Source organism: Coregonus clupeaformis, unplaced genomic scaffold (genome assembly GCF_020615455.1).
Source record: "Coregonus clupeaformis isolate EN_2021a unplaced genomic scaffold, ASM2061545v1 scaf0025, whole genome shotgun sequence".
Lineage (NCBI taxonomy): Eukaryota > Metazoa > Chordata > Actinopteri > Salmoniformes > Salmonidae > Coregonus > Coregonus clupeaformis.
In genome coordinates this window covers 304,518-329,045 of record NW_025533480.1, presented here as the reverse complement: position 1 = coordinate 329,045, position 24,528 = coordinate 304,518, and the positions used below count along the sequence as shown (strand labels likewise).

General features: G+C 46.7%; 1 protein-coding gene across 3 annotated transcripts in view; it reads left to right on the top strand.

Annotated features, from left to right (window-relative positions):
- Nucleotides 1–24,528, top strand: part of LOC121543659 (metabotropic glutamate receptor 8) — a 239,230-nt gene that overhangs the window by 65,135 nt on the left and 149,567 nt on the right. For all 3 annotated transcript variants that reach the window (XM_041853701.2, XM_041853702.2, XM_041853703.2), the window contains exon 3: nt 20,822–21,038. In XM_041853701.2, coding sequence (XP_041709635.1) covers nt 20,822–21,038 — 217 coding nt within the window. The remainder of the gene's footprint in view (nt 1–20,821; nt 21,039–24,528) is intronic.

Below are 24,528 nucleotides of genomic sequence, written 5' to 3'. Positions count from 1 at the left end.
AAATAGAGAGAAGGTGAGGGAGGAAGAGGGAGAGAGGATGAGGGAGAGGGAGGAATAGAGAGAGAGGAATAGGGAGAGGGAGGAAAAGAGAAAGAGGAAGAGGGAGAGGGAGGTAGAGAGAGAGAGGAAGAGGGAGAGGGTGGAAGAGAGAGAGAGGAAGAGGAAGAGGGAGAGAGGAAGAGAGAGAGGAAGAGAGAGAAAGGAAGAGAGAGTGAGAAAGAGGGAGAGAGGAAGAGGTAGAGAGGAAGAGGGAGAGGGAGGAAGAGGGAGAGAGGAAGAGGTAGAGAAAGGAAGAGGGAGAGAGGAAGAGAGAGAGAGGGAGAGAGAGAGGGAGAGAGGAAGAGGTAGAGGGTGGAAGAGGGAGAGAAGAAGAGAGAGGAAGAGGGAGAGAGGAAGAGGGAGAGGGAGAGAGGAATAGGGACAGAGGAACAGAGAGAGAGGTAGAGAGAGAGAGGAAGAGGTAGAGCGGAAGAGAGAAAGAGGAAGAGAGATGAAGAGGTATAGAGAGGAAGAGCAAGATGGACAGAGGAAGAGAGAGATAGGAAGAGGGAGAGGGAGGAAGAGGGAGAGAGAGGAAGAGGGAGAGGGAGGGAAAGAGAGAGAGGAAGAGGGAGAGAGAGGAAGAGAGAGAGGAAGAGGGAGGAAGAGGGAGAGAGGAAGAGGGAGAGAGAGGAAGAGAGAGAGGAAGAGGGAGGAAGAGGTAGCGAGGAAGAGAAGGAGAGGAAGAGGGAGAGAGAAAGAAGAGAGGAAGAGAGAGCGGGAGGAAGAGGGAGAGGGTGGAAGAGGGAGAGAGGAAGAGGGAGAGGGAGAGAGGAATAGGGACAGAGGAACAGAGAGAGAGGTAGAGAGAGAGAGGAAGAGGTAGAGCGGAAGAGAGAAAGAGGAAGAGAGATGAAGAGGTATAGAGAGGAAGAGCAAGATGGACAGAGGAAGAGAGAGATAGGAAGAGGGAGAGGGAGGAAGAGGGAGAGAGAGGAAGAGGGAGAGGGAGGGAAAGAGAGAGAGGAAGAGGGAGAGAGAGGAAGAGAGAGAGGAAGAGGGAGGAAGAGGGAGAGAGGAAGAGGGAGAGAGAGGAAGAGAGAGAGGAAGAGGGAGGAAAAGGTAGCGAGGAAGAGAAGGAGAGGAAGAGGGAGAGAGAAAGAAGAGAGGAAGAGAGAGCGGGAGGAAGAGGGAGAGGGTGGAAGAGGGAGAGAGGAAGAGGGAGAAAGGAAGAGGGAGAGAGGAGAAGAGAGAGGAATAGAGAGAGGAAGAGGGAGAGAGGAAGAGGGAGAGGGAGGAAGAGAGAGAGAGAGAGGAAGAGGTAGGAGAGGAAGAGGGAGAGAGAGGAAGATGGAGAGACGAAGAGAGAGAGAGGAAGAGGTAGAGAGGAAGAGAGAGAGAGGAAGATGGAGAAGGAGGAAAAGAGAGAGAAGGTGAGGGAGGAAGAGGGAGAGCGGAAGAAGAAGAGAGGAAGAGAGAGCGGGAGGAAGAGAGAGAGAGGAAGAGGTAGAGGGGAAGAGAGAGAGAGTAAGAGGGAGAGAGGAAGCGGGAGAGGGAGGAATAGAGAGAGAGGAAGAGGGAGAGGGAGGAAAAGAGAGAGAGGAAGAGGTAGAGGGAGGTAGAGAGAGAGAGGAAGAGGGAGAGGGTGGAAAAGAGAGAGAGGAAGAGGGAGAGGGAGGTAGAGACAGAGAGGAAGAGGGAGAGGGTGGAAGAGAGAGAGAGAGGAAGAGGAAGAGTGAGAGAGGAAGAGAGAGAGAGGAAGAGAGAGAGGAAGAGAGAGACAGGAAGAGGGAGAGTGGAAGAGGGAGGAAGAGAGAGAGAGGAAAAGGTAGAGAGGAAGAGAGAGAGGAAGAGGCAGAGGGAGGAAAAGAGAGAGAGGAAGAGGGAGATGGAGGAAAAGGGAGAGATGAAGAGGGAGAGAGGAAGAGGGAGAGAGAGGAAGAGGGAGAGGGAGGAAGAGAGAGAGAGAGGAAGAGGAAGAGTGAGAGAGGAAGAGAGAGAGGAAGAGAGAGAGAGGAAAAGGTAGAGAGGAAGAGAGAGAGGAAGAGGGAGAGAGGAAGAGAGAGAGAGGAAAAGGGTGAGAGGAAGAGGGAGAGAGGAAGAAGAAGAGAGGAAGAGAGAGCGGGAGGAAGAGAAAGAGAGGAAGAGATAGAAAGGAAGAGCGAGAGGAAGAGGGAGAGAAAGGAAAAGAGAGAGAGGAAGAAAGAGAGGGAGGAAATGAGAGAAAGGGAGAGGAAGAGGGAGAGAGGAAGAGGGAGAGAGGAAGAGGGAGAGAGGAAGAGAGAGAGGAAGAGGGAGAGAGGAAGAGGAAGAGAGAGAGAGGAAGAGAGAGAGGAAAAGGTAGAGAGGAAGATGTAGAGAGAGGAAGAGAGAGAGGAAGAGGGAGAGAGGAAGAGGGAGAGAGGAAGAGAGAGAGAGGAAGAAGGAGAGAGGAAGAAGAAGAGAGGAAGAGAGAGCAGGAGGAAGAGAGGAAGAGATAGAAAGGAAGAGCGAGAGGAAGAGGGAGAGAAAGGAAAAGTGAGAGAGGAAGAAGGAGAGGGAGGAAATGAGAGAAAGGGAGAGGAAGAGAGAGAGACGAAGAGGTAGAGAGAAGAAGAGGGAGAGAGGGAGAGGGACAGAGGAAGAGAGAGACAGGAAAAGGTAGAGAGGAAGAGAGAGAGGAAGAGGGAGAGAGGAAGAGGGAGAGAGGAAGAGGGAGAGAGGAAGAGGGAGAGAGGAAGATGTATAGATAGGAAGAGGACAGAGGAAGAGGGACAGAGGAAGAGGGAGAGAGGAAAAGGGAGAGAGGAAGAGAGAGAGGGAGAGAGGAAGAGTGAGAGGGAGGAAGAGAGGGAGAGGAAGAGGTAGAGGCAGGAAGAGGGAGATGGAGGAAGAGAGAGAGAGGACGAGGGAGAGAGCAAGAGAGAGAGAGAGGAAGAGGTAAAGAGGAAGATAGAGAGAGGAAGAGGGAGAGAGGAAGAGGGAGAGAGGAAGAGAGAGAGAGGAAGAGGGAGATAGGTAGAGAGAGAGAGGAAAAGAGAGAGGAAAAGGTAGAGAGGAAGAGGGAGAGAGGAAGCGGGACAGAGGAAGAGGGAGAGAGGAAGAGGGAGAAAGGAAGAGGGAGAGAGGAAGAGAGAGAGGAAGAGAGAGAGGAAGAGTGAGAGAGGAAGATGTATAGATAGGAAGAGGAACAGAGGAAGAGGGAGAGAGGAAAAGGGAGAGAGGAAGAGAGAGAGAGGAAGAAGGAGAGAGGAAGAAGAAGAGAGGAAGAGAGAGCAGGAGGAAGAGAGGAAGAGATAGAAAGGAAGAGCGAGAGGAAGAGGGAGAGAAAGGAAAAGTGAGAGAGGAAGAAGGAGAGGGAGGAAATGAGAGAAAGGGAGAGGAAGAGAGAGAGACGAAGAGGTAGAGAGAAGAAGAGGGAGAGAGGGAGAGGGACAGAGGAAGAGAGAGACAGGAAAAGGTAGAGAGGAAGAGAGAGAGGAAGAGGGAGAGAGGAAGAGGGAGAGAGGAAGAGGGAGAGAGGAAGAGGGAGAGAGGAAGATGTATAGATAGGAAGAGGACAGAGGAAGAGGGACAGAGGAAGAGGGAGAGAGGAAAAGGGAGAGAGGAAGAGAGAGAGGGAGAGAGGAAGAGTGAGAGGGAGGAAGAGAGGGAGAGGAAGAGGTAGAGGCAGGAAGAGGGAGATGGAGGAAGAGAGAGAGAGGACGAGGGAGAGAGCAAGAGAGAGAGAGAGGAAGAGGTAAAGAGGAAGATAGAGAGAGGAAGAGGGAGAGAGGAAGAGGGAGAGAGGAAGAGAGAGAGAGGAAGAGGGAGATAGGTAGAGAGAGAGAGGAAAAGAGAGAGGAAAAGGTAGAGAGGAAGAGGGAGAGAGGAAGCGGGACAGAGGAAGAGGGAGAGAGGAAGAGGGAGAAAGGAAGAGGGAGAGAGGAAGAGAGAGAGGAAGAGAGAGAGGAAGAGTGAGAGAGGAAGATGTATAGATAGGAAGAGGAACAGAGGAAGAGGGACAGAGGAAGAGGGACAAATTCAAAGAGAGGAAGAGAGTGAGGGAGGGATGGAGAGAGAGAGAGAGAGAGAGAGAGAGAGAGAGAGAGAGAGAGAGAGAGAGAGAGAGAGAGAGAGAGAGAGAGAGAGAGAGAGAGAGAGAGAGAGAGAGAGAGAGAGAGAGAGAGAGAGAGAGAGAGAGAGAGAGAGAGACTGGGTGTGTGTCTGCAAAAGCCTTATTGACAGCCAGTGGTGTCAGACTGGTGATGAGTCAGAAGGGGTTTGGGCTGGGCAGAGTTTACCAGATCATTAGCTATTACTATTACTCAGTCAACAGTGTGATGGCAGGATGTTGCTATCTGCGTTGATATTCACTGAGAGACACCAGACTTCCGGGCCCCCTCAGAGGCATTTCAATACAGCACTGAGTCACTACAGGACCAGCAGAATTAATGCAGGAGCACACACAGGATGCACCCACGCACTCTCTCACTCTCTCTCTCTCACTCTATCTCTCTCTCTCTCTCTCTCTCTCTCTCTCTCTCTCTCACACACACACACAGGAAGCTTCTTGAATGAACTCCACCACCATACTACCCTTAGCTGATGGAGTATTCTACAGGGTATAGTGTTAAAGAGTAGTGAGTCTCACAGGAGAGGTATTTCACAGTCTTTAACCAGGACCAAGGAAGTACAGTCACATACATACACACGCACACACGCGCGCACGTGCGCGAGCACACTGACATGACACACTACCACCCTGGGAGCTGTGTGTCATCGAAGGGGATGTCATGTGAACCCTGCAGGTTGAGAGAGTGTATGTATGTGTGTGTGTGTGTGTGTGTGTGTGTGTGTGTGTATGTGTGTGTGTGTGAGAGAGAGCGAGAGAGAGAGAGAGAGAGAGAGAGAAACTGACACAGGGGGTAAGCAGGAAGTGGGATGTCTCAGTACAGCGGGAAGTCTATAAACCTTAAAAATACAACTGAGTCCCAAAACTCTCCAGCCTTTTTACTGAGAATGGGCTGGATCTGATAATATAACATCTTATTCAGAATTAAACTAGCAACGGAAAGTTTCAATCAGAATCATGTTTTGAATTGAAATGGTTACTCTAGCATCTGCATGCTGGCCATTGGGATCAGGGTCAATTGTGTGATGTCAGATGTGTGATATAATCGTACTATAACCACTATTCACCCACACAGTCAGGACGTCACTGTAGAATTGGGGTGAAGTTCCCCCTAGATGCTGGTCTCGGGTCAGTTGTGCGTTTCCACCACTAATGGTTAAGATTAGGGTTTGGGGAGCGCGTGCTGATCTTGGATCTGTACCTAGGAGCAACTTCACCACAGATTAGGATTAGGTTTAGTTTTAGGGCTAGGGTTATGGTTTCCCTTATGCTTAATTTAGACGAGGGACGCAAAAAACGTCATACCAGTCGGTATAGCGGGACAAGAAAGCAAGAAAGACAGTGATGGCAAAAGCAAGACAGCACGACGGTATGCTTTACTATGGTGATTTAAGTAAACAAACAGTGCAAATCAACATCCGGTAGAAAACAACGCTACAGAAGATGGCAAAAGTGAAATATTTATAAGTCCCATCTACCGTGGCGGTTGACTTCAGTCACTGCCAGCCTCAATGGCATTTACTGTTGTGCTCTCATTGAAAACAATGACATCCAATTTGCCGTCTACCTCGGACCATCTAAACGCAGAATTAGGCTTACTACATCTTACAATCGTGGAAACTCTAAAATGAATACAAATGTTATATCTTAGGATCTGTTGTTGCCTAAGTATGCACTTGAATGTGATGACTCAGATGATGTTGCTGAGAGCTGGTAGTCATGACAGCGATGCTCACAGTGAAGAGCCAGCCCAGAGCTGTTGTTAGGGTATATAGCACTGCAGGTGTGGAATCTTAATGTATACCAAGTGGATGCACACACACAGACACACACAGACACACACACACAGTGGAATAACCCCTCCCGCTGTTTATGCAAAACATAATTTTAGGCAATGCGACTGGGACAGTTTAAGTGTGTGTCTGCAGTGTACTGATGAGGCTCTCCTGAGGTAGCATGCACAAATGCACGCACACACACTCACAAATCTGATTAAAGGAATATGTCAGTGCTCCTAGTGCTGTCTTAATGCGGTATAGGGGCTGTGGGGTGTGTGTGTGCAATTAGTCACTGTTGGCTGCTCGCTAATTACTGCGACTCGCTGCACACACACACACACACACACACACACACACAGGCACATACACACAGGCACACAGGCACACAGGCACACAGGCACACAGGCACACAGGCACACAGGCACACACACCACTGCCCGTGCTACTGCAGGTGAGAAATGACAGTGCAGGTTTGGAACGGGAGAATCCTGCCGGCTGCTCTATCAGTCCTGGGTCTGGGTCTGGGTCTGGAGCTGGGTGCTGTATGGTGTTCTGTTTTTAATGGGAGTGAGTTCCCTCTGGGGAGAGCAGGAGAAAGTGCTCCTGTCAGCAAGTCCTCACAGGGAGAGGGAGAGGAGGAGAGGAGGAGAGGTGGAAAGGAGGAGGGAGAATGGGAGAGGAGACAAGGAGAGTGAGAGGAAAACAGAAAAGGTTGCTAACTGGGTCGTTCCACGAAATGAGTGCCTTTTGCGTCCCTTTGAGAAATTGTTCAACAATATTGCATTTTAAAAGCCTGTTATATTAAATGAAGTGCACTTTAATGTAGACCACATGGAGAATTCAATATGAATAAAGGCTTGCTAAAGTGCCAAAATTCAGCATTTTCTTTTTCTTTGTCAACCCTGTGTCACTTCTAGGAAGATTTTAACCCACTTAATCTCAACATTTCTACAAGTTTCACCATCATTGTAAAACCCTAGTTATTTTGTTGCTTTGACAAAGTTATTTCTGAAGATTATTATTGATTTCATGTGATTAGGGAATCTTTTACGTCTGTCCCTCATTTTAAGGTCAACCCTGTTACGTGAACTGAACTATTGTTTTAATATGGTGAAACTATTCCTTTTTTTAAACAAATTCTAAAGAAACATTGAACATGGAATAGTGAAATCATAGTGTAAAAGCAGGTGAGCTGGTTCTACTATTTTTTGCCATTTTCTGGTGTTTTGTGGTGAAAAACTGAGCTGGTCGAGCATAACATCTCAACCATGTCACCCATAGATAGACAGGCTAAAAATGTTTTAACAATTCAACTTTTTTTGTTAAGCTTTCATTCAATTGCCACTCCCTGTTGTACACAACAATCTTCCATTCCCCCTGTCACAAGGGGATTTATGGCTGATTTAAGAAGAAAATCGTCAACCCTGTTACGGTCAACCCTATTACGGTGAACCCTGTTATTTTAGTTTGCACTTAATAGGCACTTACTATGGTATTTTTATTTATTTAACCTCTTGAGATGGGAAAACATGTTCTTTATTAAGTTGAACATGTGCTGTTGAACATGTGCTGTTAATGACAGAATGTTAAAGGTGTAATATGCAGAAATCGCTCTGCCGTTTCCTGCTTGCTAAAATGCTAATAGTTTATGTGACAAAACAAGGGTTCCAAAAGGGTTCCAAAAGGGTTCTTTGCGGAGGGATAGGGTTCTACCAAGAACCGTTTTGATAGGAGGAACCCTTTTTGGAAGACAAGGGTTCTTTGTATGGCAAAGGGTTTACCTAGAACCTTTAACATCCTAAGAACAGTTTGGAAGAAAGGGTTATTTGGTGATTCTTTGGAAGGCAAGAAGAATTCTTTGGAAGGCAAGAAAGGTTCTACATAGAACCATATATCATATTTCCCAGCATGTTCTATTACAGGGTGATTTTATGAATTGTTTCTTTTCATATCTGTGTTTTTGCATGTACATTGATTGGTTGATTAATATAATGCTACACAAAGATAAATAGCATACATTTCTCTAAACGTATCCAATCTGTTAGTAGTTGGACTTATTACACCCATTACTGAGATGGTTGTTCCAGTTTAGATGATTGAGGTAATCTCAGTATTTAAACTTCTCTACTCTGGCAGTCATTCTGAATGCAGGTTGCAGGTGATTACAAATTCCACTTGTTGGATATCCTAACTCTGGCTGGATTCCAATAGGAATTAAACATCACTTTGAAAGCCAGCATAATGTGACTTGCAGGCCTGATGTGGTCTGTAAACAAGGAGTTTTCTAACACCGTTGTGTTAGTGTATTGATGGGGAAACTAAGCTTCCTGACGCATTGAGCATTTCTAGCCAATTGTGTCTAAAAAAAGTTAATTACTTGAGGCTTTGTTCAACATAGTGTACACTAGTGGCACCTGCTGGTCAAAAGAATTTAGAACAGCCAAATTATTACAGATGATGTCACGCACGCCATAGCGCGTGTGCCGAGTAGACTTTTTGTCTTCTACCAAACCAATCAGGTGGTTGTTCGACAAAACTGAGCTTCGGACGTCATTGATCACGTGCTTCTGATAAAGTGATTATTAAGTTACACCCCCTTTTGCCCTTAGAACAGCCTCAATTCAGTTGGGGCATGGACTCTACAAGGTATCGAAAGTGCCCATGTTGACTCCAATGCTTCCCACAGTTGTGTCAAGTTGGCTGGATGTCCTTTGGGTCCACGGGAAACTGTTGAGCGTGAAAAACCCAGCAGTGTTGCAGTTCTTGACACACTCAAACTGTTGCGCCTGGCACCTACTACCACACCCCGTTCAAAGGCACTGACATCTTTTGTCTTGTCCATTCACCCTCTGAATGACACACATACACAATCCATGTCTCAATTGTCTCAAGGCTTAAACATCCTTCTTTAACCTGTCCCCTCCCCTTCATCTACACTGATTGAAATGAATTTAACAAGTGACATCAGTAAGGGATCGTAGCTTTCACCTGCATTCACCTGGTCAGTCTGTCATAGAAAGAGCAGGTGTTCCTAATGTTTTTTACAGTCAGTGTATGTAATGTATTGTCATAAATAATTACATTTTAAAGTCTATTAAGGCTGGTGGAACCATTCATAGAGGGTTTTAGGAAGAACCCTCCAAAGATGAAAGGGTTCTCGGTAGAACCATTCATATTGGGTTCTAGAAAGAACCTTTATATGATAAAATGGTTCTCGGTAGAACCCTTCATAGAGGGTCGTAGGCAGAACCCTTCATAGAGGGTTCAAGGTAGAACCATGTACACGGGGTTCTATGAAGAACCCTACATAGAGGGTTCTACCTAGCACCAAAAAGGGTTCCCCTATAGGGACAAACCGAAGAACCCTCTATGTTTTTTTGTTACACTTCTCAAAAGGCACCGAATTGGTGGAACGGTCCGTCTACCTCAGGAAGATGTAAATGGAATCCCACACATACCTGGTGATAGGAACAACCTCTCAGGTGTCTAAACTGTTAGATCATAAACTATTTATAAGGCAAATCAGCAAATTCTCCAGTGTTAAATCAACACTAACAGTGTTAAATTAAACATTGGTCTATACGGCTCCACACTTTTCAGTGTTAAATTAACACACTGCTTAGTGTAAAGCCTTATTTACGTATTTCCAAGAGTGCCTTTCAAGTGAATTGTAGAGTTACCACCCATGACTGTATTTGTTAGCGACAGAGACATGGTTGTTGCATTCATCCTTTTTCAGTCCTGTGGCCTTCACCACGTGAGATCCTAGACTAATATGTTCTCATTAAAATGTAATTATATACTGTAGCATAATACAACAAGCATCTGATAAGGCCTTATTTGAGGGCCTAGTTTTACCTTAATACAGTGGCCTGAAATGCAAGGTGTTCAAGCCTGCAAGTCCCATTATGGTGGCTTGCAGAACCAGAGTGGGGATAGCCAACAGTTGGAATTTTTATTCACTGACAAACTGCATTCAGAATGACTACCAGGTTAGGAAGACTAAGATATGAGACTACCTAAACCATCTAAACTGGAACAAACATTTCAGTAATGGGTGCAATAAATCCAAGTAACAGATTGGATTACTTTAGAAAAATGTACTGTATGTTACTTATATTTGAGTAGCATAAAATGTATCAATCAATGGACATGCAAAAGCATAGATATTGAAACAAACAATAAAAAAAAAAATCTATCTGCAATAGAGCATGCTGGGAAATATGATAATGATGGGTGTGGTTTTTGTTTAACTGGTTATTAACACCAACACTGGGGTTATTTTACACCAATGAGTGTTAATTTAACACTTAAAGAGTTAATTTAACACCTGAATCAACACTATAAATGTTACACTGAAAAATCAACACTAGGTAACACTGGCCAGCTCTGCACTGGAGTTAAAGAGATCAAGTGTGAGTGTAACATGATCGTTGCCAGACAGAGAACAAGACTGACTGAGGACATGAAGAGAACCTTCTCTTTCTCCCTCTCTCGCTCTTTCTCCATCTCTCTCTCCCTCTCCCTCTCAATCCTATCATATGTTTTGGATTCTGGAGGACTGTTTTACTCTGCTCTGCTCTGCTCTATTGTGCCTGTTTGTCTCTGTGTTTGAAAATCTGTTGTCTTCCATCCAGCTGTATCATTGAAACCACCTTATCTGCTGCTCAGTGGCAGCCACAACACAACAGTCTAGTAGAGGCAGGCTGAGTGCTGAGGTTGACTCGGGCTGGGCTGCTGACCAGAATACTCATGATCCACCATGGCAGGGAAGCAGAGGAGTGCATCCTCCCTCTCTCTCTCTCTCTCTCTCTCTCTCTCTCTCTCTCCCCTCTCTCTCCCTCTCTCTCTCTCTCTCTCTCTCTCTCTCTCTCTCTCTCTCTCTCTCTCTCTCTCTCTCTCTCTCTCTCTCTCTCTCTCTCTCTCTCTCTCTCTCTCTCTCTCTCTCTCTCTCTCTCTCTCTCTGAGGTCTAAATGTCAGCCAGCTACTGGCCATTTACACCTCAATGAGCCCATCTACTACACAGATAATGTCTGCAGCTACGGAATGTAATTGGGAGACACTGTGCCCTCGCCCTGTGTGTGTGTTTGTCCGATGGCTGGGTGGTAGCAGAGTGATGGATAGTTCCATTTAATGTAATGTGGAGGATGGCCCTCAGTGTGTGTGTGTCTCCCTGGTCTGCATTACATACAAGGCAGATCTTTAACCTCAGCTTCTCTTTCATCTCATCTCTTTGTTCTAAATGCATTGGATCACAAATATCTATTAGTATGTATGAGCGGCAGTCATCCACCCAGCCAAGCCAACCAGAGGCTGCGCCCAAATGGCACCCTATTCCCAATATAATGCACTACTTTTGACCATGACCCATAGGGCTCTAGTCAAAAGTAGTGCACTATGTAGGGAATAGGATGCCATTTGGTATACACACAGACAGTCAGACAGCAAGACAGCAGCGCCTCCAATGACAATGACCGATACTGAGTTTGACATGATCCTTCTATCCAGCCCAAATCACGTCACACTTCATTCCCGCCGCACACCGAGAGGAGGCCGGCCAGTTCACGCTTAATCATCTTCATGGTCACCTTTAGCCTTTTGGGAGCCCTAAGCGAGATTTGAAAAATATGTATTCACTAACTGTAAGTCGCTCTGGATAAGAGCGTCTGCTAAATGACTAAAATGTAAATGTAAATTTGTTCGCCCCCCCCAAGAACATTTAGCAATTTTATAACAAATTTCATGCAATTCTATACATTTTGCCATGACTTATGCCATGTTAATGATATCTGAGTGAGAGTGACTAACAAAATCAGTGGGGGACCCCTGGAAGTTAGGGCCCCAAGACACGTGCCCTTTGTGACCGGTTAGTATTCGGCCATGATTACTGCAAGTTTAGATAGCTGGCTAGACTAACTTACAAATCTAAGAATTGTTAGCTGACATGGCTTGTTGAGTGATTGTCAGTGACTGACATAACAAGAGAAAAACTGCTGATGCACAACCACATTTCGAACTTGCACTATGTGTATTCTACTTTTCTAATTCTACTAGTTATTTTTACCCCCTTTTTCAATCTTGTCTCATCACTGCAACTCCCCAACAGGCTTGTGAGGCAAATGTCAAGTCATGCATCCTCCAAACCGCACTTCTTAACACCCACCCGCTTAAACTGGAAGCCTGCTGCACCAATGTGACACCGTTCAACTGATGTCTGAGGTCAGCCTGCAGGTGCCCGGCCTGCCACAAGGAGTCGCTAGAGCACAATGAGCAAAGTAAAGCCCCCCCGGCCAAACCCTCCCCTAACCCGGACAGCTGTGCGCCGCCCTATGAGACTCCCGATCACGGCCGGTTGTGATATAGCCCGTGATCGAACCCAGGTCTATAGTGACGCCTCTAGCACTGTGATGCAGTACCTTAGACCGCTGCGCCACTCAGGAGGCCTCTAATTCTACTTTTCTAACTCTTTATAACTTGCTTATGCCAGGAGCTGGCCCTGATCATCCTCTATATTCTATGAAGCTGGGCCAGCTGAAGTCAATATTAAATGAATCATTCTTTATTATCAGCAACCTGGTAAATTTTATGTACCAAGTAGTACACATCTGTCAGGAGCTCTGCCGGAGCAATCCCATTAGTTATCTTATACAGTGCATTCGGAAAGTATTCAGACCCCTTGACTTTTTCCACAGTTTGTTACGTTACAGCCTTATTCTAAAATTGATCATTACATTTTTTCCTCATCAATACCCCACAATGACAAAGTGAAAACAGGTTTTTAGACATTTTTGCTAATGTATTAAAAAGAAAAAACAGAAATACCTTATTTACATAAGTATTCAGACCCTTTGCTATTAGACTCGAAATTGAGCTCAGGCGCATCCTGTTTTCATTGATCATCCTTGAGATGTATCTACAACTTGATTGGAGTCCACCTGTCGTAAATTAAATTGATTGGACATGGTCTATATAAGATCCCACAGTTGACAGTGCATGTCAGAGCAAAAACCAAGCCATGAGGTCGAAGGAATTGTCCGTAGAGCTCCGAGACAGGATTGCGTCGAGGCACAGATCTGGGGAAGGGTACCGAAAAATGTCTGAAGCATTGAAGGTCCCCAAGAACACAGTGACCTCCATCATTCTTAAATGGAAGAAGTTTGGATCCACCAAGACTCTTCCTAGAGCTGGACGCCTGGCCAAACTGAATAATCAGGGGAGAAGGGCCTTGGTCAGGGAGGTGACCAAGAACCTGATGGTCACTCTGACAGAGCTCCAGAGTTCCTCTATGTTCCTCAGGCCTTTATGGTAGAGTGGCGGAAGCCACTGCTCAGTAAAAGGCACATGAGAGCCCGCTTGGAGTTTGCCAAAAGGCACCTAAAGACTCTCAGACCATGAAAAACAAGATTCTCTGGTCTGATGAAACCAAGATTGAACTCTTTGGCCTGAATGCCAAGTGTCACGTCTGGAGGAAACCTGGCACCATCTCTACGGTGAAGCATGGTGGTGGCAGCATCCTGCTGTGGGGATGTTTTCAGCAGGAGACTAGTCAGGATCGAGGGAAAGATGAACATAGCAAAGTACAGAGAGATCCTTGATGAAAACCTGCTCCAGAGCTCTCAGGACCTCAGACTGGGGCGAAGGTTCACCTTCCAACAGGACAATGACCCTAAGCACACAGCCAAGACAACAAAGGAGTGTCTTCGGGACAAGTCTCTGAATGTCCTTGAGTGGCCCAGCCAGAGCCCAGACATGGAACCTATCGAACATCTCTGGAGAGACCTGAAAATAGCTGTGCAGCGACTGTCGATGTGCCCTTGAGCAAGGCACTTAACCCTAATTGCTCCTGTAAGTCGCTCTGGATAAGAGCGTCTGCTAAATGACTATAAAGGTAAAATGTAAATGTAAGAATGGGAGGAACTCCACAAATACAGGTGTGCCAAGCTTGTAGCGTCATACCCAAGAAGAATCGAGGCTGTAATCACTGCCAAAGGTGCTTCAACAAAGTAAAGGGTCTGAATACTTATGTAAATGTGATATTTAAATTAGCAAAAATTTCTATAAACCTGTTTTGCCTTGTCATTATGGGGTATTGTGTGTAGATTGATTAGGGGAAAAAAACATTTAATCAATTTTAGAATAAGGCTGTAACGTAACAAAATGTGGAAAAGGTCAAGGGGTCTGAATACTTTTCCAATTTACAGTGCAGTTGATGAGAGCACTGAAACCAGAGAAATAATGAAAAATAGTTGTTGACAAAAATAGGCTACCTAACCAGATAATTTTTTTTGCCTAAACAGTTGGCCAATAACAATATTACCTTGACTCGAGGACAAAGCCAAAAGCACCTCCAACACAGGGCCAAACACCCATAAACTCACGCATCTGAGTAGGCCTACAACTGGCAGAGCTCTGTAACAACATACTACATCACCAGTAGCTCTTCCTGAATGAGGAGTATGGCCAGGAAAAAGGACCTTCCCTATGAACCTCTAAACTTGGCAATTTGACTGGTTAACTCATTCTAAGTATATGGTCACAGCACCTAGCCACTTGCACCCACACCTGTTGATGAAATGTTTGTTATCTTCACCATGCTGAGTGCACTGTAGGTTGTGGTACTAGCATGTCAATATCATACATGGATGAATATTCAATTTCTTTTTCATGGTCTATTAATTGAAGGTTTTCATATTTAATTTCTACTTTATGTCAATCTCTTTTAATTATTTCACCTTGTTATCTAGTACCCTGTGTGCGGTGTTGGAATGTGCTGGTATTGGTAATTTGATTGGCCAGGTCTTACATTTGAGTCATTTAGCAGACGCTCTTATCCAAAGCGACTTACAGTTATTGAGTGCCTACATTTTTTAAATTTATTTTTTTCCTGCTGGCCCCCTGTGGGAAGGCTTGATACCAGCTAGCCGTATGTTTGAGGTTGTAATCAGGGGTGACGAATCGCTGCAGGGTTGAGGAGAGGTGGATGTTATCCAGGATTGATTAAGTTGGCTGGAGCCAAGTTGTTCTCTCTCATCCCTCTCTCCCTCTATCCCCCCTTTTCCTCTCTTCTCTATTCTATCCACCCTGTTGCCATCCTTCTTCCTCCTCTCTCCCACCTCTCTCCTCCATCCTTTCCTCTTGTCACGTTCGTTCATAGACGGGTCAGACCAAGGCGCAGTTTGATATGCATACATGTTTATTTAAACTTAATAAACACTCAACAAAACAAGAAACGAAACGTGCCCAAGGTAGACACAAACAACATACCTCATACGGAACAAGATCCCACAACCCACTAGTGCCAAAAGGCTGCCTAAGTATGGTCCCCAATCAGAGACAACGAGCGACAGCTGCCTCTGATTGGGAACCACACCGGCCAACATAGATCTAGACATACTAGACTTTAAACATAGATCTACACCACATAGAAAATACACACCCTGACTCAACAAATAAGAGTCCCCAGAGTCAGGGCGTGGCAGTACCCCCCCCCCCCCCAAAGGTGCGGACTCCGACCGCACAACATAAACATAACAGGGTAGGGGCCGGGTGGGCATTCCGCCTCGGAGGCGGATCCGGCTCAGGGCGTGACGACCTCTCACTCTTCGCCTCCCTGTTGCGCCCCTGGTCTGGTTTAGACCTCGGCGCGTTGCTTCCCCTCTCCTTCCTCCCACGATACGCCAGGCCCAGTCTGGACCCTGGTGTGGGAGACCCCGAACCTGGAGAGGGGCTGACGTCATGGTCTGGACTGGAGCCGCTGACCGGAGCTGGACTGGGCACCGGTGGAGCGGACTACTCTGGCTCCGGAGTGGAGCAGCTGACCGGAGCTGGTTCAGGCACCGGCGGAGCGGACTGCTCTGGCTCCGGAGTGGAACAGCTGACCGGAACTGGATCAGGCACCGGTGGAGCGGACTGCTCTGGCTCCGGAGTGGAGTAGCTGACCGGTGCTGAATCAGGCACCGGTGGAACGGGCACGGGCCGTGCCGGACTGGACAAACGCACCACTGGTCTGGTGCGAGGAGCAGGCACGGGCCGGACCGGACTGGCGACGCGCACCACTGGTTTGGTGCGAGGAGCAGGAACAGGCCGGGCCGGGCTGGCGACGCGCACCACTGCCTTGGTGCGAGGAGCAGGAACGGGCCGGGCCGGGCTGGTGACGCGCACCACTGGCTTGGTGCGAGGAGCAGGAACAGGCCGGGCCGGGCTGGCGACGCGCACCACTGGCTTGGTGCGAGGAGCAGGAACAGGCCGTGCTGGCGACGCGCACCACTGGCTTGGTGCGAGGAGCAGGAACGGGTCGGGCCGTACTGGGAACACGCACCACTGGCTTAGTGCGGGAGCAGGAATGGGTTCCTTTATTAACCCCCGCTCCTTCTGCTGCCTAACCAGCTCCTCTCGCCGTGCCTCTACACCTTCCTTCTGCTCCCTCTAAACCAATAGCCCCCGTAATCTGGTGGCCTCCTCTCCTAACCAGCAGATCCGCCCTGTCGCGGCCTCCTGCTGCCTCGTCGTCCACACTGTGTGCCCCCCAAAACAATTTTTTCTTGTGGTTGCCTCTCCACCCTGATCAGGGCCTCCATCTTCCTTGCCAGATCCTCTCTCATCTCCTGCCAAGTCCATCCTCTCTGCTCCTCCTCGGCACACTGCTTGGTCCAGGTCTGGTGGGATCTTCTGTCACGTTTGTTCATAGACGGGTCAGGCCAAGGCGCAGCGTGATATGCATACATGTTTATTTAAACTTAATAAACACTCAACAAAACAAGAAACGAAACGAAACGTGAAGTCCAAGGTAGACACAAACAACATACCTCATACGGAACAAGATCCCACAACCCACTAGTGCCAGAAGGCTGCCTAAGTATGGTCCCCAATCAGAGACAACGAGCGACAGCTGCCTCTGATTGGGAACCACACCGGCCAACATAGATCTAGACATACTAGACTTTAAACATAGATCTACACCACATAGAAAATACACACCCTGACTCAACAAAGAAGAGTCCCCAGAGTCAGGGCGTGACACCTTTTCTCTCCCCCATCCCTCTCCTTCCTGTTTTTCTCTTCCTCTCCCTCTATCCATCCAGCTCTGCTCTCCACACAGACGAGAATAGTAATGTTGTTTAGTAGCAATTAAAACCGCTGTTGGGATCCTGGGTCAGGAGTGAAGGAGGAACTTTGACAGAATATTTTATTATATAATTTTCTTTTCTTTGATCTATCCTTTATTTGTTTGTGCTGAGGGGATTTGAGCCATTTACATAGAGCTTATAGCTAGCAGGATGCACACACAAACACACACACACACACACACACACACACACACACACACACACACACACACCACACACCCTCCACAGGGCCTGACTAAGCTAAGTGGCAGATTGGGGTGCTACGGTGCAGATTGGCGTGCTGGTATGGGAACTTGATGAGTGTTGTGCTTGTCATTAGGCAGGAGGACAACTGGTGATGTCATTATTCTCCTTGGATACAATCTGTTTTTCTGTAGCTCCTCATCTTCACCTATAACACAGTCTAAAAGGGGAGGTGACAAGATGGTGGAAATATGCATCACTTAAACATGTCTTCTGTTTCAGTTAGCTGTTTGAGATGAGTCTTAATTTCCTGATTAATAACCACCATCGCCCCTGACCAGCCACTGTGTCGTTGCAGCAGAATACAGCCCAGCCTCTCTCTCTGTGTGTGTGTATGCTTGTGTGTGTGTTTAACTGTGTTTCTCCCCTCACCCTTTATCCTGACACATGTCCGCCCTTCTCCGTCAGATTGTTTTACAGTAGGTATTTCTGTGTTTGTTTGTGTGTCTGGGTTAATTAGCTACAGAGCTGCCCCATCTATCAGCCTAATGCTCCGTCCCTGCCCCAGACAGCTCCATTAGCACCGTACACACACACACACCACACAGAGCAGCCCCATCAGGGTAGAGGTGTGCTGAACCTCCAGATACCTAGAGAGAAGAAACGTGTCCATCTTCCCCCAGAGGGACCTGGGTCAGGGTGAATATTATAATAGAGATCAGTAGAATGAGCAGGTAACTGGGACTAGAATCCCCTCAACAGTTGAAGTATAACCTACAGGTCCTGACTAGAATCCCCTCAACAGTTGAACTATAACCTAGAGGTCCTGACTAGAATCCCCTCAGGATCAGTTGAAGTATAACCAACATGTCCTGTCTAGAATCCCCTCAGGATCAGTTGAAGTATTACCTACAGGTCCTGTCTAGAATCCCCTCATGATCAGTTGAAGTATTACCTACAGCTCCTGATGGACAATGCTGGCCTCCTTATAGCGTCCTTCCCAAAAGTGACATCATCTGTCAATGTGACATCGACCTTAAGTCACTGTCTGTCCCCATCCTCTTCTTCCCTTGATATTACCTGTGAAAAGTCTGCCTTTCTGACATACAGTGCATTCGGAAAGTATTCAGACCCCTTGAGTTTTTCCACATTTTGTGACTTTACAGCCTTATTCTAAAAATTATTAAATTGTTTTTTTTCCCTCAGCAATCTACACGAAATACCCCATAATGACAAAGCAAAAACGTAAATATCACATTTACATAAGTATTCAGACCCTTTACTCAGTACTTTGTTGAAGCACCTTTGGCAGCGATTACAGCCTTGAGTCTTCTTGGGTATGACGCTACAAACTTGGCACACCTGTATTTGGGGAGTTTCTCCCATTCTTCTCTGCAGATCCTCTCAAGCTCTGTCAGGTTGGATAGGGATCCTCGCTGCACAGCTATTTTCAGGTCTCTCCAGAGATGTTCGATTGTGTTCAAGTCCGGGCTCTGGCTGGGCCACTCAAGGACATTCAGAGACTTGTCCCGAAGCCAATCCTGTGTTGTCTTGGCTGTGTGCTTAGGTTCATTGTTGTCCTGTTGGAAGGTGAACCTTAGCCCCAGTCTGAGGTCCTGAGCGCTCCTGGAGCAGGTTTTCATCAAGGATCTCTCTGTACTTTTCTCTGTTCATCTTTCCCTCGATCCTGACTAGTCTCCCAGTCCCTGCCGCTGAAAAACATCCCCATCAGACTAGAGAATCTTGTTTCTCATGGTCTGAGAGTCATTTTGGTGCCTTTTGGCAAACTCCAAGTGGGCTTTCATGTGCCTTTTACTGAGGAGTGGCTTCCATCTGACCACTCTACCATAAAAGCCTGATTGGTGGAGTGCTGCAGAGATGATTGTCCTTCTGGAAGGTTCTCCCATCTCCACAGAGGAACTCTGGAGCTCTGTGAGAGTGACCATCGGGTTCTTGGTCACCTCCCTGACCAAGGCCCTTCTCCCCCGATTGCTCAGTTTGGCCGGGTGGCCAGCTCTAGGAAGAGTCTTGGTGGTTCCAAACTTCATCCATTTAAGAATGATGGAGGCCACTGTGTTCCCCCTTCAATGCTGCAGAAATGAATGTTTTGGTACCCTTCCCCAGATCTGTGCCTGGACACAATCCTCTCTCTGAGCTCTACGGACAATTCCTTCGACCTCATGGCTTGGTTTTTGCTCTGACATGCATTGTCAACTGTGGGACCTTATATAAACAGATGTGTGCCTTTCCAAATCATGTCCAATCAATTTAATTTACCACAGGTGGACACCAATCAAGTTGTAGAAACATCTCAAGGATGATCAATGGAAACATGATGCACCTGAGCTCAATTTCGAATCTCATAGCAAAGGGTCTGAATACTTATGTAAATAAGGTGTAAAAACCTGTTTTTGCTTAGTCATTATGGGCCTCCTGTAGCTCAGTTGGTAGAACATGGCGCTTGCAACGCCAGGGTTGTGGGTTCAATTCCCACGGAGGGGCAGTATGAAAAATGTATGCACTCACTAATTGCAAGTCGCTCTGGATAAGAGTGTCTGCTAAATGACTAACATGTAAAAATGTATTGTGTGTAGATTAATGAGGAAAATCCATTTTAGAATAAGGCTGTAACGTAACAAAATGTGGAAAAAGTCAGGGGCTCTGAATACTTTCCGAATGCACTGTATGTGGTGTGGGAGTAGGAGCATACGAGTGAGTGTGTGTACATGTCTGTGTCAGTTTGTGAGAGAGAGTGTGTGTGTATAAATCAGCCATATAGCAGCCTCTCCCTCCTGAGAAATCAACCTGTCAGTCGGCCATCTCTCACCCAGAGTCCATTACTTCGCCATCTGACTTGCAGCCCTCCTTGCCTCCGTTTCCTCCCTGCAAGTCTGTATGCGTGCCCTTTATGCCTCCCCAAGCCTCTCTCTCTCTCTACCTCCCTATCCAAGCCTCTCTCTTTCTACCTCCCTATACAAGCCTCTCTCTTTCTACCTCCCTATCCAAGCCTCTCTCTACCTCCCTATCCAAGCCTCTCTCTCTCTCTACCTCCCTATCCAAGCCTCTCTCTTTCTACCTCCCAATCCAAGCCTCTCTCTACCTCTCTACCCAAGCCTCTCTCTACTTCTCTATCCAAGCCTCTATACTTCTCTATCCAAGCCTCTCTATGCCTGCCTCCCTATCCAGGCATCTCCCTGCCTACCTTCATACCCCAGCCTGTCTCCTGTCTGGGGCTCTACTGCCTAGCCTCTCTGCCTGTCTGTCTCAGACTCCTTGGCTGGGCTCGCTGCTTTTCTGCGGCTCTTTCAGCTGGGCTGTATGGTCGCTGATAAACCACTTGGATGGAGTATGACCTCTGGCTAGTGTAATTTATCTCAATTTCTTCAGTGCCATGCTATCAGTAATTACCCTCTCATTCTGTCCCCCTATCCTCTGGAGAGTGACACCCTTTCTACTCTCATCTCTCTTAACGCATCCCTTCATCTCTCTCTCTCTCTCTCTCTCTCTCTCGGCTTACTCTGTCTTTCCTTAGAATCCCCTCAGATCAGCTATGCGTGTCCTTGGCTCCAGATCTAAGTCATAACACGTTAAACACCTTCTCCTCTCCTCCTCCGTCCTAACTCATCCCTTCCCTCTTTTCTCTCTGTCCCTCTCTCCTCAGATCCCTCAGATCAGCTATGCGTCCACAGCCCCGGAGCTCAGTGACAACACAAGGTATGACTTCTTCTCCCGCGTTGTCCCTCCGGACTCCTACCAGGCCCAGGCAATGATGGACATCGTCACGGCGATGGGATGGAACTACGTGTCCACGCTCGCCTCCGAGGGGAACTACGGTGAGAGTGGTGTCGAGGCCTTCGTACAGATCTCCCGGGAAACAGGTACATGGAATAGCGTAAACATGCTCAAACACACTCTAACATACCATACTAAATGGTGCTGAATCTTCATGAACAGAGTCTACAGTTCTTGAGTGTTTGGACATCTCTCTTCAGTGCTGGGTCTCTTTGGAACTTTGAACAACAGTAGCTGCCCTAGTAGATGCCAGTCTCAAATATCTCTCTATAAAAACATCATTGATATTAACTGTCAGCTACAGATTGACAGTCTGTCAGCATAAAAAAACATATTTCATCAGATAAACTCTCTAGTGGTTTTAACTAGTCTCTGTGTGTTTGTTGAGATTGCTCGGGTTTGCCAGCGATCACTGATGTCTATTTTTCTTAGTGAGGGAAGGGAAACATCAAATGACACCTCATTCCCAATATACTGAAATGCATAATGTTTGTTTGGGGAATATGGCATCAATTCAGACACCATATTCAAACAGTCAATTCAGACACGTGAATTCCCTCCCAAACTCACAGATCAGTGAGCATTTGAGTTGGAGCCCCTGCTGTTACTGCTGTGAGCAGCACTGCTGCTAGTTTCTACTGTTTGCCTTTACTGTGGGTTTCTATAGTGTGGGTTTAGTCTCTAGTGTACATGTCTCAGTGCTGCTCTCTTCCCTGCTGTGCTGAGGGCTATGTGGTGTGACAGTGAACAGTCAGCTGTTTAGATGTTTAGCCTTGCTAGGGCTGTGCAGATGTTGACATGGCTGGAGGGGAGAGGGGGGAAGGAGCAGGCCCAAACATCAGCAGTGGAGCTGTCTGTATGTATGTCTGTCCATTTGATACGATGCTGAGCAACACATTTACAAACCTAAAAGAGAATACCCTGCAGATCCACACACTCAAACAAACAGTAGGCTCAATTTTGATAGAGTGCAATTGCAGTCATTAGCGATTAGAAGGAAGTGAATGTCCATTCCCTGTTTCCTACTCCCGAGTGGACAGCTTTTATTCCACTACACTGTGTCTTGTGTTCTAGTTGTGGAGTAATACTAACACCATGATCCTCCCACTGCCCTGTCTGTGGTTATCTGTGTGGACACACACAGGGGGTGGCTGGAAGATTAACTGTATATGTGCGCGCCCACGTGTGTGTATGTTCCTACATGTATGTGTGTGTATGTTCCTCATGTATGTGTGTGTGACGAGTCTGAGAGGAGAGAGAAGTCGACTGACTGTCTCTCTGAACTGGTTTTAATGAAGAGTAGCTGGGAGGAGGAGAGAGAAGGATGAGGAGAGGGGGAAAGGGGAAGAGAGGAATAACAGAATGAGGCCACAGCAGGCTACATGGATGTAATCACAAAGTAATGACAGGTAATAGACCAACCATCCTCCACTCTGCCTCCACAGCATTCCTTCTCTCTCTCTCTCTCTCTCTCTCTCTCTCTTGCTTACCCTCTCTCTCTCTCTCTCTCTCTCTCTCTCTCTCTCTCTCTCTCTCTCTCTCTCTCTCTCTCTCTCTCTCTCTCTCTCTCTCTCTCTCTCTCTCTCTCTCTCTCTCTCTCTCTCTCTCTCTCTCTCGCTCTCAATTGAATTCAGTTTTATTGGCATGGGAAACGTATGTTAACATTGCCAAAGCAAGTGAAGTAGATAGTAAACAAAAGTGAAATTAACAATAAATATTAACAGTAAACATTACACTCAGAAGTTCCAAATGTCATATTATGTATATATACAGTGTTGTAAATATATTAGGTGATAATTTTTTTTTTTTTAAATATTATTATTATTACTATGATGACTGACGCTGCCGCTTACGCTCCTCCATGCATGCTGCTACTGAGCAGCTGTAGTAATTGCTGTTTAATCGAGGAGTTATGATTCCCTAGACGTTGTGTGTGTGTTTGTGTGTGTGAAGCACATCTCAGCTCCCTCTAAGCATATTAAGGATGTTTTCACCATAACGTATAAGATGCACCTAACAATTAATAACGTGATGATGGGGGACGTCTGTAGAGAGAGGGGATGGTGTATCCATTTTAACTAGCAGATTCTCTCATCTTGTGTGAGGGAGGGGAAAGAGAGGGAGTGAAAGCGGGAGAGAGGGAGAGAGACAGAGGGTGAATGAAAGACCTATTGACTATAGGTTGTAACAGTATAGTACACTGTTTTGCTATTGCTGTGTGTGAAGAAGAAGAAGAAGAAGAAGAAGAAGAAGAAGAAGAAGAAGAAGAAGAAGAAGAAGAAGAGAGAAAGGAGTGAGCGGGAGGAAGAGAGAGAGAGCATGAGAGAAAGAGAGAGTGGGAGAGAAAGAGGAGACTGAGAGGGGGGGAGAGATTGAGAGAGACAGAGGAAGAGGGATAGAGTAAAAGAGAGGGAGAGACAGAGAGATGCAAGTGAGATATTTTGAGGTAGAGTGAGAGAGAAAGAGAAAGAGAGAGAGATCCAGATGGGCGGTGTTCTCTCTCTCCCATCCAGACATCCAGATGACAGACTCTCCTCCTCCAGCTGTAGCATAAGAGGTGGATTAGAACATAGAGATGAAGGATTCACACACGCACAGAGAGAGAGAGAGAGAGAGAGAGAGAGAGAGAGAGAGAGAGAGAGAGAGAGAGAGAGAGAGAGAGAGAGAGAGAGAGAGAGAGAGAGAGAGAGAGAGAGAGAGAGACAGACAGAAGATTTAACAGCCAGCCAATTAGCCTAGTAACTAATGTCACACGACAGCCAGATGAGAAAGTCAATAGACATGCAACATTGAGCACCATGTTTCAGCGTCTGCTTAGTGGAAGTAACAATCCCTGTCTCCTCTGTGAGAGTGTTTGAGTGTGTGTCTCCTCTCTGCTCCCCTGCCTCCCCTCTGGTAACAACTTCTCATAAATACCTATCCAATTGACCTTTGTTCTATTTGTTAATTAACCTTTGATTATCTGGAATTAATTCCATTCACATTTAGCAAACAAATCAGGGCTCCCAAACGAGATGCGTCCGAAAAACCTAATAACTGCAAATGATGAGTAAACAAGGGATGAATGTAGGTTCACTGAGCCTGAACCGTTCCCTAAACAGTTCCACATGACTGGAGCTCGCTGTGGTGGGGAGACTGGGATAACTGTAGACTGACAGTTATAATGACCAGCATCAGTGGATGGTGTGTGTGTGTCTGTGTGTATGTGTGTGTGCCTGTCCGTGTGCGTGTTTGGTGTGTGTGTTTCTGTGTGTGTGTGTGTTGACATTAGGACATATGTCTCCCCCATTGCCTCTCCCTCTTGAGTAGCAGTGGATGCCTGAAGGCTAGATGAGGCCAGTACATGACAGAGCTGACTGTAGACTGACAGTCTAGAATGACCCACTTATGTTGGTGGATGTTGACATTAGAGCAGACTTAATTTAACCCCATTGTCTCTTAACCTCTCCCTCTTGTGTAGTAGTGGATGCCTCGAAGCAAGATCAGGCCAGTACATGACACTGCATCCATACATGTGTAATGTGAGGGGAGAGGTACTTATGATATGATTGGAGGGTGTTGACATTAGGACAGACA